Consider the following 14,320-nt stretch of genomic DNA (forward strand, 5'->3'; position numbering starts at 1 on the left):
TTTTTCTTGTTTCTTGCGGTAGGCTTGTATAGCTATAAACTTCCCTCTTAGAACTGCTTTTGCTGCATCCCATAGGTTTTGGATCATCGTGTTTTCTGTGCCATTTTTCTCTAGGTATTTTTTGACTTCCTCTTTGATTTCTTCAGTGATCTCTTGGTTATTTAGTAACGTATTGCTTAGCCTCCATGTGTTTGTGTTTTTTACGTTTTTTTCCCTGTAATTCATTTGTAATCTCATAGTGTTGTGGTCAGAAAACATGCTTGATATGATTTCAATTTTCTTAAATTTACTGAGGCTTGATTTGTGACCCAAGATGTGATCTATCCTGGAGAATGTTCCGTGCGCACTTGAGAAGAAAGTGTAATCTGCTGTTTTTGGATGGAACGTCCTATAAATATCAATTAAATCTAGCTGGTCTGTTGTGCGTTTAAAGCTTCTGTTTCCTTATTTATTTTCATTTTGGATGATCTGTCCATTGGTTTAAGTGAGGTGTTAAAGTCCCCCACTATTATTGTGTTACTGCTGATTTCCTCTTTTATAGCTGTTAGCAGATGCCCTATGTATTGTGGTGCTCCTATGTTGGGTGCATATGTATTTTATAATTGTTATATCTTCTTCTTGGATCGATCATTATGTAGTGTCCTTCTTTGTCTCTTGCAACGTTCTTTATTTTAAAATCTATTTTATGTGATATTAGTATTGCAACTACAGCTTTCTTTCCATTTCCATTTGCATGGAATATCTTTTTCCATCCCCCCAGTTTCAGTCTGTATGTGTTCCTAGGTCTGAAGTGGGTCCCTTGTAGACAGCATATATATGGGTCTTCTTTTTGTATCCATTCAGTGAGCCTGTGTCTTTTGGTTGCAGCATTTAATCCATTCACATTTAAGGTAATTATCGATATGTATGTTCCTATGACCATTTTCTTAATTGTTTTGGGTTTGTTTTTATAGGTCCTTTTCTTCTCTTGTGTTTCCCAGTTAGAGAAGTTCCTTTAGCATTTGTTGGAAAGCTGGTTGGGTGTTGCTGAATTCTCTTAGCTTTTGCTTGTCTGTAAAGCTTTTGATTCCTCCACTGAATCTGAATGAGATCCATGCTGGGTAGAGTAATCTTGGTTGTAGGTTCTTCCCTTTCATCAGTTTATCATGCCACTCTCTTCTGGCTTGTAGAGTTTCTGCTGAGAAAACAGCTGTTAACCTTATGGGAGTTTCCTTTTATTTGTCGTTTTTCCCTTGCTCCTTTCAGTAATTTTTCTTTGTCTTTAATTTTTGCCAGTTTGATCACTATGTGTTTCGGCATGTTTCTCCTTGGGTTTATCCTGTATGGGACTCTCTGCGCTTCCTGGACTGGGGAGGCTATTTCCTTTCCCATGTTAGGGAAGTTTTTAACTATAATCTCTTCAAATATTTTCTCTGGTTCTTTCTCTCTCTCTTCTCCTTCTGGGACCCCTATAATGCGAATGTTGTTGCGTTTAATGTTGTCCCAGAGGTCTGTTATGCTGTCTTCATTTCTTTTCATTCTTTTTTGTTTTTCCGGTTCTGCAGCAGGTAATTCCACCATTCTGTCTTCCAGGTCACTTACCCGTTCTTCTGCCTCAGTTATTCTGCTATTGATTCCTTCTAGTGTAGTTTTCATTTCAGTTATTATACTGTTCATCTCTGTTTGTTCTTTAATTCTTTTAGGTCTTTGTTAAACACTTCTTGCATCTTCTCGATCTTTGCCTCCATTCTTTTTCCGAGGCCCTGGATCATCTTCACTATCATTATCCTGAATTCTTTTTCTGGAAGGTTTCATATCTCCACTTCGTTTAGTTGTTTTCCTGGGGCTTTATATTGTTCCTTCATCTGGTACATGGCCCTCTGCCTTTTCATGTTGTGTATCTTTCTGTGAATGTGGTTTTTGTTCCACTGGCTGCAGGACTGTAGTTCTTCTTGCTTCTGCTGTCTGCCCTCGGTGGATGCAGCTATCTAAGAGGCTTTTGCAAGTTTCCTGATGGGAGGAAGTGGTGGTGGGTAGCGCTCCATCTGTAGCTTTTTAAAAATAATTTTTCTCAACTTGCAGATTAAACACATTAATTAAAGAAAAATAAACTGGTACTTCTTCCTTGGAGAATAGTTAAAGTTGGACTTGTGAATCATTTTGATCAAGCTGACTTTAAGTACCTGTCAGTACTTAAACTACTATCAAGAAGAAGATGAGAACAGAATTCCAGCTGTAATGTTTCAATACATCACTTCAAATAAAATGCAGATTAAGTTTAAGATAAATTTTTCCTCCTCTCAGAATGGCAGGGTTCACAACATCCACAAAGAGTCTGGCAATACTTTCGCAGTAAGTATCCAAGAGGAAGGGGAGAAAAAGGCCTTGCAGTTAAATGTTAATTAACCCACTGTAAAGTACTAACAGCATACCAGGTATCATGCAAGGAGCTGGAAACCCCCAGTAACAAAAGCATAGTTTATTTTCCCTCCCTTTAAATGAAGAACCATAGGAAAAACAACAAATTTTAGCCATAAAAGTGCTATAATGGAGGACTGAATAAAATAGAAGACCACAGAAGAGGAAACACTGATCTCTTCCGTTGGTAATCCATTAGAAGTCATGGCTCATGTGCAAAGGAAGTGACACTGGAAGCACATCTTCAAGCATACACGTGTTGACCTTCTATTAGTTCATCAGATATAGGGAGGGAGGAGAAGACAACAGAGGAAGAGGCAAAACAGTATATTCAAAGGCAAGGAGGTTGGAAAGAATGTGGTACTTTTCGGAAACTCTTAAGTTGTTCAAAATAGCTGGGATAAAGGGAATGGTGATGAGAGATGAAGCTGAAGCCAGATCACAGATGGTCTTTTTTTTTTTTAATCTTTTGGCCATGCCACATGGCATGTGAGACCTTACTTCCCTGACCAGGGATTGAACCTGTGCCCTCTTCATTGGCAGCGCGGAGTCTTGACCACTGGACCACCAGGGAAGTCCCCACGTATGGTCTTGACTCTCCTTTGATAAAATCATTGTATGAGCAATGATTTTGTCCTGAGGTATAGATTATGTTAACTACCAAAAGATTAAATAAAAATCAAATGTTCATTTCAGAAAGAACATTTTATCAGCTGTGTCGGAGGAATTAGAAAGAAGATGCATGAGGACATTAGTTTCTGGTCTTAGGAAATGATGGGGTCCTGAACTAACGACAGGACAGAGTTGAAAAGCAGTCAGTGGATAACACTGATAGCACTGAGTAAATGATTAGAGTTAGAGATGAATTAAGAGATGGGTAAGAAAAATGACTCAGGTTTCTGACTTGGACAACTGGGTAGAGCACACTGCTTTAAAAGCAATGGGGAAGACAACAAAAGGGTCAGTGTGAAAGAGAAAAAAATGGTTAAGTTTGAGATTACTGAAAATGTATATACGTCCAATATGCAGATGAAAAGGGAAGACAGCATATCAAAAGGGAGAAGCAGCAGAGAGAGGTGGTTAAGCGGACAGGTTCTAGAATCAGACTACTTTGATTCTAATCTCTAACCCATCACTTGCCACTTCCCCTCTCTGAACCTCAGTTCCCTAACCTGTTAAGGTGGATAATAGTAAATCTTATATGCTACTGTAAGGATTAGATAATAGTTGTAAAGACTCAATACATGTTAATTATTTGATTGTGATTTGAGTTCAGGAGAAAGATCAGTGTTACAGATGTGTATTTATAACTCATGAGCATAGAAACGGAAGTTGAAAGAATGGCCGTGGATGAGCTTACTTAAGGAGACTGTGTACAATAAGGAGAGAAAGCAGCTATGGACAGAACCAGGGGAAGTTCAACATTTTAAGGAGCAGGAATTAGAGAAAGAACTAGTACACAGGAGAGCAGAACCAGAGAGAACCAGAGATGATGACCTGTAGTAAAGAAAGGAGAAAAAGTTCAAGCTTCCAATGCTCAGCTAAGCTCAGGTTATGCATATGTTCAGCAAATTTAGAAGCAAAAGATTGCTGTTGACCTTAATAAGAACAGTTTAAGAAGAATGATAGAAATATGGTTTGATAATAAATAGCAATGAGATGAAGAATAAATAAAGCATTAGGAGATAGGCTGCAGTCTATTTTTTCAAGAGGCTTAGCTGGGAAGTCCAGTTAACTAGCTAAAAATTAAACTTAACTGAAATGAACAGGATGACAAACTTTAAAATACCATGGAATCATGGGGGACTTTCCTGGTGGTCCAGTGGTTAAGAATCTGCCTTCCAATGCAGGGCACATGGGTTCAATCCCTGGTTGGGGAACTAAGATCCCACATGCCACGGGATAACAAAGACTGCATGCCAAAATACTGAGCCCATGCACCGCAACTATTGAGCCCGTGCACTCTGGAGCCCATGTGCCACAACTAGAGAGAAGCCCATGCTCTGCAACGAAAGATCCCACAAGCTGCAATGAAGATCCCGTGTGCTGCAACTAAGACCCAATACAGCCAAATTAATAAAAAAGAAAATTATGGAATCATGAGTGTAAGAGAATGCTAAAATAGTTTCTGAGAAGTATTAGAATAAGGAAAAGAATTAAAATCAAAAGAATTGGAATTGACAATTTTGAGTCAGGAAAATAAATGACTACTACTATACCACAGAAATCATTAAAATACTGATATATGCTCTGAAATTTGGAAAAGGAAGCACTGAAAGAAATACTGTTAGATAATTCTCATACCTCTTTATTTCTCCTAAAAGGCACCCTCAGTATTTCTTCCTGCTGTTCCAACTGTCTCAGGGTGAGGGGTTTAAATGGTGATCCTGGTAGTGACTGGCAAAATATGTCATTCACAGGAGATGCTCTGAATCTATTCAGTGAGAACAAAGCATTAAACCTAAGCAAACGACACTTTAAAGCATGTGTGCATTTCATGTTTAAAATATTAAATCCACATCCTACCTATATTTAGGATGACTGCACAAGAGTGGTGTCAAAATGACAACTTCATATTCACAAGTTGTAACTTCAGCTACTGAAAGAATTTCATGCTTAGATTCAGGATGACATATGTACATCACAGTACTTGATCTGGGCCGGTTCTGTTTCAAACTACAAGGTGTACCATTTCCCATTCCCACTGGATAGTAGGGTGTCATCTGACCTTCGATATTTTTAGTGGGAATCTTAAAAAAAGAGTATAAGACAGACTTTTCATTAGAAATAGAGGTGGGGTGAGGATGGAGAAGCACTTATTCTGAAAGGAAGAAAACTACATTTTATTCATAAACTAACATTTATAAAGGTAACATTTCTGTACTTTCTATAAGCTCTCCCTCTACTATTCTTTTCATTCATATTCTTATTTGAGCAAATACATATTTTCAGAGCTAATTTAATACAGAATAAAAGAAAATTTTTATTTGGTGCTAAAATTAAGATGTACACTTATATAAAAAAGGCTATAATAACATAATATGAATTATTTTCAAAAGTTCTAAATAAAGCGACTAAGATAAAATATAGAAACTTACTATACTTGGGCTGGTCAGAGCTTTCTTCACTAAACTCTCAAGTGGTTGCCTATGTTAGAATTCAGATTCTAGAGATTTGAAGTTTGATTTGTCAAAAAGTAGGGCTACAGAGTTAACACTATCTTCTAAAACAGGAATCTAAATACTGTGCTGGTTCATTGATCTGCTTACTCTTCTTCCCTGTTATTAACAGACATACTTCTCAGCATATAAACTCCTGTATAAATCCATTCGTGGCCAGCAAAAGACAGATGAAGAAATTTTCACAGAATGGGGGAATAAAGGAGATCACCCCAGAAGACAAGGATTATTAAGGAGTTAGCTCCCATACTTTTATTGACATAAACACAAGAAAAATTAAATGGAAAGGCTTTAAAAGATATTGTTAATATCATCTCCAAGCAAGCTCTTTGGAGGCAGGGAGCTCATCTTGTATCACTTTGGTACCCAAAACAGGCAACAAATAAATGTTTCCAGGGGAAAATATTTTGAGATTTCTTGTATGCTAGTTTCATGCTAGTGTCCAGAATTAGAAAATCCTGGTTTAAAATCCAAGCTTTGCATTCACTAGCCTTATGACTTTGACCAAATTTCAGTTTTTGTCATTCATAAAAGTAGAATAATAATATATACTCAAAGGCTGTAGGGAGAATTAAGCATTACCCTTTGTTACATGCCTGGCACAGAATCTGGCTTATAAATTGGGGCTCAATAAATGTTAGTTTTCTTCCCTTACCCTTTTCTTCCTCTTCCTTGATCATTTCACACTTTGAATTCCATCTTGCTATCCTCCAGAGCCAAAAATATTTTGAGATAAATATTTTATCTCAAAGGTAGTCTGTAAAATTAAAACCTTTTAAAATAGCAATGCTATGTGTGTCTATGCATAGCTTACCAACTCCCCCAAAGCCACCCTTTTAAGTTATGGGCATCCCTTTTAAGTAATCTTTAAGGCCTTTTGCTGTTTAACTTTACTTCTAATAAAAGAATCATTAGGGTATGAAACCATTTATAGAAATATCCTCTACCAATAAGTTATTTAACTTTATGGAAATTCTTAGGATTCATAAAGCATTCCTTGAACCACAGGGGCATTTAAAAACTGTAACTGGTCACCCTAAGGAATTGTTCTTTTTAAACAATCCTATTTTTTAGTCATCAATTATGCATTCACATTCAATATGCATGCATGAAGGGCCTACATTATGTCTGGCACTCTGCTTTGCACTGTGGGGTAAAGAGAAAAAAGACAGTCCCTGCTTTTAAGATGCTTGCAGTCTGGTAGCTTGTTATTTACATTTATGATTTATCTGTTTTAACCATAGGAGATAGGGTCCAAACAACAGAAAAAATGCAAAAGCTCCAATGTTGACCAGAGGGAAAGAACCACTGCGAAGCACAGAAGTGATATAATGCTATTATAGGAACTTTCCCAGACACATCTTTGATAAATTCATTTATTTTTGTATGATCTTAAAGTTAATAAAAGTATTATAGCATAACTTTTCTCATAAAAATCTAACATATTGCAAATTTTCTTTGATTAAATCCTTTGAGGTAGTTGATAGATAGTTAAAGAACACATGGCTATATTCTGTCAATTAAGTTGTATAAATTGATGTCTAACAATAGATGTTAAGACTGAAAATCACCAATTATCACTTGCCTCTTTTGATTTTTCCTTTTCTTCTGCTTCTTGTTCTGTGGATTAATACAAAAGTAAGTTAAATAATGACCAGTGACTTATACACAAGATATAAATGACTAAGTTTTCATCAACTTTGTAATCTTAAACTTCTTTCTAAAGAAGACCTGGACTTCCCTGGTGGTACAGTGGTTAAGAATCCACCTGCCAGTGCAGGGGACATGGGTCTGGTCCCTGGTCTGGGAAGATCCCACATGCCCTGGAGCAACTAAGCTCGTGCGCCACAACTACTGAGCCTGTGCTCTAGAGCCAGCGAGCCACAACTACTGAGCCTGCGTGCCTAGAGCCCGTGCTCCGCAACAAGAGAAGCCACTGCAATGAGAAGCTTGTGCCCCGCAAAGAAGAGTAGCCCCCGCTCACCACAACTAGAGAAAAGCCTGCGCACAGCAACAAAGACCCAACACAGCCAATAAATAAATAAAATAAAAATAAAAATAAGACCCAAAACATACACATACTTTTAGCTAGATTCCTTGAAATGGTTTATTTTGAAAGAACAGTCATATTTAATCATTACATCTTTATCTAGGAAATACTCTATTTGAGGCATAAGAACTGGCCATGACAGTTTTCTTCTGAAGTGTTTTTATCTCAGTGAAAGGTTTAATCTTAAATGAGTTGACCAATTTGAATAATATAGATGAATAAAAATATTTCATAATTTGAGGGATATATCTACATGTCTATTTCCATATATAAAAAGTTGCTTAAACCAAGCAAAAGACTAACACTATAAAATTAAACACTGATATGTATGTCTCACCAGATTTAAAAAATTTATTAATAGGTAGAAAAAAAGCATAATGTTTGCTAAAACAGAAAATAATGAAAAGATCTCTTTGAAAAAGTTTTCTATGGGATTGTTCAGAAATTTATTTTAGTGTTTTAAAATTCATACAGTCTCCAACAAAATCTTTTAAATTCCAATTTGAACATATACTTTAAATCAAATACCAGCATTACTACTAAATCACTCTGTAGAAACAAACCTTTTTCGGATAGAAGGTTCTTAGCCAACATATTCCCAAGGTAGTACTCGTGTATATTTACTTTCTACATTTAAAAATAAAATAAAAATGTAGTAAGTATTTGGCAAATACATTTTTAAAGAATACAGTTTAAAACCATCCATCTCATTATTAAAGTTTTCATTTTATAATGTTCCATATTTCATATTTTGAAGAAAAAAATACCTGACCACTTTCTTTCTCTTCATGGTACTGCCGAATGTGTTTTCCGTGACATACTTCGTAAGTCCAATAAGACTCAATCTAAGACAGATGGATGTATTTATGTACAAAAGCCACACAACTCAACTGAATTCCTTTTTGATATTTTAAGCAACTGAAGATTTCTCTGAAGATTTACAGCGAGCTTTCATTAAATGAAAGTTATTATTATGCCTCAGAAAATATGAAATTACTGAAGCCTATTCATTGTTTTCACTAATTAGCTAAATGTGAAAATTCTATGAAGGAAGTAGGTCTAAATATACCTGGGGTCTATAATAAACACCTGGCCAAGGGATCATTTTTTACACAGCCTAAAAAAATAACCATGAGCATTTTTAATTAAAATTGTATATAAGGAAACTTTCTTTTGACCTGAAAAACATTCAAAGCAGTTTGGTGATATTATTTGATAATTGATATTATTGGGTGTTTGCTGCATATACTATACAGGAATTTAAATGAACAAAATACTATTAAGCAACAGTTTAGTTTTACAACTAACTTAAAATGTGATACAACATAATAAAGTAAAAAGAAACAGAATTATTTTCAAGGGCCTATTGGCTGCTGGAAATTTATTTTCTAGTTATCAAGTGAACATAAAGTACATACTCTGTAGGAACAACTGCTCTGTTTAAATAGTGGCTCCAATAGCTCTCTTGGATTTGGGCCTTTATAATCCTTTTCTTCTTCCTATGAAAGAATTAGAGTTTAATACAATTATTCTGGAACTTCACCCAACTCTGCTGTTTAGGTATTAACTCATTGGTCAAACCACAAATGCTTGGAAATAAAAGGGGGAAAAAAGTCAAAACCTTTAAGATCCTATGGCATGCCACTTCTTTCAAAAGAATTGAAGTATATGCAGCAACATGGATGGACCTAGAGATTTTCACACTGAGTGAAGTAAGTCAGACAGACAAAGACAACTATCATATAATATCACTTATATGTGGCATCTAAAAAAAATGGTACACATGAACTTATTTACAAAACAAAATAGTCACACATGTAGAAAATAAATTTATGGCTACCAGGAGGAAAGGGGTGGGGTGAGGGATAAATTGGGGGATTGGGATTGACATATACACATTACTATATATAAAATAGATAACTAATAAGGACCTACTATATAGCATAGGGAACTCTACTCAATACTCTGTAATGACCTATATGGGAAAGGAATCTGAAAAAGAGTAGAGATATGTATATGTATAACTGATTCACTTTGCTGTACACCTGAAACTAACACAACATTGTAAATCAACTATAATCCAAAAAAAAGAAGAATTGAAGTATAAAATATGGAGCCATAGAATAATCTTCCATTCTTTCGTCTCTTAGAAAAAGGTTAAGTATCAGTTTCCTGAACAATTCTTATAAACCTACCTCAGAATTTTTAAATGCTTGTATCCAAACAAATTCTATCTATGAAAGCCTCAGAATAGTTGAATCTTATAGAATACACTGGAAAGTTTTAATATACTCCTCAGTTTTCCATATATTTTTACATTTCAGACTTGAATGCCATAAATATGTGTGTAATTGCATATGTGTGTATTTGTGTCTTAAGGAGGTTTAAAACAAAATGAGATAGCTGTCTTTCACAGATTTTAAGTCTGAACAAAACCTAAGAAACCTAAACTCACTGAGTTTAATACTTCCATTTTACAGATTGTGAAAATATTATGTAATTAGCTCAATAAATTTATTGAGTGGAGGAACTGAGTTTCAAATTTGTTCAAGGCTCCACAGCTAACTATAGCCTATACCTCAGCCTCCTGGCTCCTAGGCTGGTGTCCTTTCCATTTTACCATGCTGCCTTTCGTGTTTCATCTTGAAAGAAGTAATTGCCTTGAAGGATGGATAAGAGGCAGTAAGGGCATTTTAGGAGGAAGAAACGGGCATGAGCTAAGGTAGTGAGAAAGCACAAGGTACCTATAGATTTACTTATTAGCAATTCTTTATAAAAAATGTCACATACACATTTAAAATTTTATCTTGTTTCAAAACCTTCATTTCTATAAAAGAAAGTATGTGTGGAGTTAGATTTTTATCTAAAACATTAATAATTGGTTGTTAGTTTTTCCAAGTTGAACTGTAAAAATCAAAGAATTCAGGAATAATAAGGATTACTAACAACACTGTAAATCACTTTACTTCAATAAAAAAGTGATTACTATATTTATAGTAAGACAGGATAATTGAGAAACCTGTCACTCAATTTTATTTTAAGGTATGGAGTTGCAATGTTTTCAATAAATACCTTTGGTGACAGGGATTATCAACGTATTTATAAAAACTTACCTCATCCCCACTTGTCACAAGGGGAAGAATGCATTTATATTTTTCTTTATGTGTAGTTGTCATGATGACATAATTATCTTCTTTATACAAAACTCCAGTTGTAGGCTAGAAATAGAACAAAAAAATGTACATTACTTTAGCTGATTAAACTGAACTATACTAACTTACAGTCCCAGGTTAAACTAATTCATCATTTCAACAGGATTTTTAAACATACTTGCAAAGGCAGGGAAAAGATTCTACATATTTTTTAATGACAAAATGAAGATGACAAACTTTATCCTGGTGTTACAATGTAACAGAAAATAAGGAACAAAAATAAAGTTTGGAGTAAAAAGAGAAAAGTAGTAATGCAACAGATTGAAGTTATAATACAGATTAAAAAGCATTAAGAGGCGTCAATGTTCATGGATACATCATCACTGAATACTTATTAATCCTATTAACAATTACCACCTATATATGAGAATTTACAGCACTTTATAAACATACACTCAATTCTGTTGGATGGGACACCTGAACATAATACAATGTAGTAGTTTTCATATTTGGATAACATATGGTCTTTACTGCAACTACTCAATTCTGCACTGTAGGAAGTAAGTGCACAGGCAATATGTAAATGAATAAGCGTGGTTGTATTCTGAGAAAACAAACAAATAGCTTTACAAAAATAAAGTTTGGAGTGGGCCAGCCCAAAGGTATAGTTTGCTGATTCATGGTATATATCAACAAAACTATCCTTAAAGCGTTCTACAGTATAAAACCAAACAAATTCACAAATCAAAATGAACCAATGTTCAAATGAACATTTCAATTAATATAACTGATATTATTTAACTAAAAAGAAATCTCTGCTTTGTGATAGCAAATATGTCACTAACTACTAAGGCAGAAGTTTTCAAAGTCTATGAGAGGTGTTCTCTGACAATTCAATTCTCTCTTAACTTTTCTCTTCTTACAGCATTGTAAACCCACTATACTATTTGGCTATCCCTGGCAAAGAAAGAACCACCCTTATTACATACCTCTGCTCTTTTCTCAGTTTAACAAAAACAATTCCTAACTATAATAAAACCAGTACTACTTGAAACTGATGTTATCTTAAACACAAATACAAATTAGGAGATGTTTTCCCAAGACAATAAAACAAAACATATCAGTAAATACTAGCTGTATTAGCTATATGACAGTACCAAATTAAGCTCTTTACATTTATTGTCTCATTGATGCTCGAAGCAAGCATTGTACCCATCTCACTGAAAAGGAAACTGAAGCCCAGGGCTTAAATAATTTGTCCAAGGTAATATAGCCAGTAAGTAGCACAGCCCAGACATGAACCCTAGCAGACTGATTCCATATTCTATGTGCTCTTAACTGTTTTAACATGTTTGAACTAGCTTTTGTTAACATTTTCCTAGATTACTATATGGACTCCTGGACTATGGCCAAAGATCCTTATTTAAAAGATCATCACGAGTGAAGAGAGAAATCAAAGAGATTTGAAAGTCAGAGTTGTAAAGCCAAATTTGTGATAAAGGGATCCTTAGAAACATTTATTCAGTTGAGCCAACAACAAACTGCTGTAAGACATAACACTTATAACGTCTCTCGGTGTTTTTCGGATATATTCAGAATATATGATAGTGAGTTGTACAAAGCATGACTTACATTCATTTAGCTAGCAATGGATGGCCTGAAGTCTTGTCAAATCATTCCTGTACTGTAGGGAAGGTGGACAGTAGCATATGACTTAAATCTAATCCTCTCTATTTGTGAAGTACCTGCAACTTAATATTCAGAACTGGATTCTACAGCAATATTGACTCATTTACTAAAATATTACCACAATGCTAACAATGGAAAAAGAAACTGCTTGTCTAGAGTCACGGCAAAGAAAGGAAGACAATTCTTTCTTTGTAATTAAAACTAATCTTGGGTTTTATGTCTATGTGAAGAAATTCATTCCTCTGCCTATCGCTTTTAAGGTTTAGGTAAAAGGTAACAGAAGTAGAAACCATCACTATTCTTATTTGAAGATTTGTTGTTGCTGCAAAGATTCATTTTTCATTAGTTTAGGAAGGGCTACTTTCTTCTTCAATAAAACAGACCAAGTGGAAATTCTTCTATCTGAAAACTCTTTGCTGAAATAGTGCATCACTTACTGGGATCACGAAGTAAAAATTTTAACAAACTTTACCATAATTTTTAATAATAGAAATTACAGGGGAAAAGTTAACCTTTTGTGATTTTCTAAGTTAAAAATTTTTTTTTGATCTACTACTAAAATGCTTCCTTCTGATTTTGTAAAACATGTTTTTACTTAAAAAAATATAATTCTGAATGCACAGAATCACAGATAGTATTAAAAAACTTGTTTTATATAACTTAACACCTTAAAGTATTTCTAGTGTAAGATTAGTGATTTGATAAAAATCAGATTTTAATATAATGAAACTAATCAAGGGGGGTGTGGTCTTTAGGATTAAGGAATTTAAAAAGTATCTTGGCGGGGGAGAAATTCCTAATGTTTGACATGAGTCTGGAGGAATTAAGATAGAGGATGAGAGAGAAAACTATCCTGGGAGAGGCTGTAAAATAAACTCAATGGCACCATTTGTTAATATATATAACATGCTTCGAACCATGGAGTTGGTCACCATTTTTCCCAAGTGTAGTGTCTGGGGAAAGCTTTTGAGTGGGAATACATTTCTATACTTACAAAAGAAGTAGAAAGAAAATTAGACTTATTTTGTGGTTTTCCTTTGGTGAAATTCATAAACTCTGTGAAGTAATGAATAATCGAACACTTTAATGACACAGAGATGATACTTCAGCAGGAAAATATACACAAAAACAAAACTGACTGCTAAAAACCAGTAAAGAAAGAATATCATAATCATTAATTATTGTAAACATTTAAAAATGTACACAATTTTGGTGCTTAATACTTTTCTAAGCAAATTTGAAAGATTACGTATTATTTTGATATATCTGAAGGGGAAGATGATTTAAAGCACAGAAGAATTTTAAAGATAAAGAAAATTCAGGTCTTCTAATCAAGTCCCTTCCAATTTCAGGTGGTAGAGAGATAAAGACCTTTATCCTAGTTCATACAGCTGCTTAGTTACACACAAGTGTCCATCCAACTGGCCTATAAAACAAAATGACAGTGCCAGTTGTGGAGGGCTGTAGTTTCAATTACACAAAGTAGGGAAGGGAAGCCTTGAGATTAGAAAAACACTAAAAAAAAAAAAATCAAAAGATCAATGATAATTACTCTTGGGGCTTATTTTTGTGTGAGGCCCACAGATCTTTTGCCAACTTATAGGAAAATGTTTCTAGATTTTTCTCAAAATAACTCAAACTTAAAAAAGAAAAGAAAAAAAAATTCTCCCCAAATTCTCAAATGTGCCCATCTTAGATTATGCTTCATTGCCAAAGAAAAGTAATTCAAAACAAAATGTCAAAATAAAATTGTTAGATATAGGAAAGGTTGGTACAGCATACGTTAAGACCGAGATCTTCTACCATAACCTCTTTTTAGCCAGCAAACACCAGTGCCAGAAAGAAAACTGAAC

At 34.6% G+C, this 14,320-nt stretch overlaps 1 protein-coding gene across 3 annotated transcripts in view; it reads right to left on the reverse strand.

The window, feature by feature from the left end:
* The window catches only part of ERLEC1 (endoplasmic reticulum lectin 1), a 40,814-nt gene that overhangs the window by 24,523 nt on the left and 1,971 nt on the right, over positions 1–14,320 (reverse strand). For all 3 annotated transcript variants that reach the window (XR_014017519.1, XM_081255066.1, XM_081255065.1), the window contains exons 2-8: positions 10,740–10,844; positions 9,045–9,125; positions 8,394–8,471; positions 8,190–8,253; positions 7,162–7,196; positions 4,924–5,147; positions 4,702–4,831 (exon numbers count right to left, since the gene is read on the reverse strand). Coding sequence is in view for 2 of the 3 variants with exons in the window: in XM_081255066.1 (XP_081111192.1) it covers positions 4,702–4,831; positions 4,924–5,147; positions 7,162–7,196; positions 8,190–8,253; positions 8,394–8,471; positions 9,045–9,125; positions 10,740–10,844 (717 nt within the window). In the remaining variant the exon portion in view is untranslated. The remainder of the gene's footprint in view (positions 1–4,701; positions 4,832–4,923; positions 5,148–7,161; positions 7,197–8,189; positions 8,254–8,393; positions 8,472–9,044; positions 9,126–10,739; positions 10,845–14,320) is intronic.

Source organism: Mesoplodon bidens (assembly GCF_964165515.1).
Source record: "Mesoplodon bidens genome assembly, chromosome: 14".
Classification (NCBI taxonomy): domain Eukaryota; kingdom Metazoa; phylum Chordata; class Mammalia; order Artiodactyla; family Ziphiidae; genus Mesoplodon; species Mesoplodon bidens.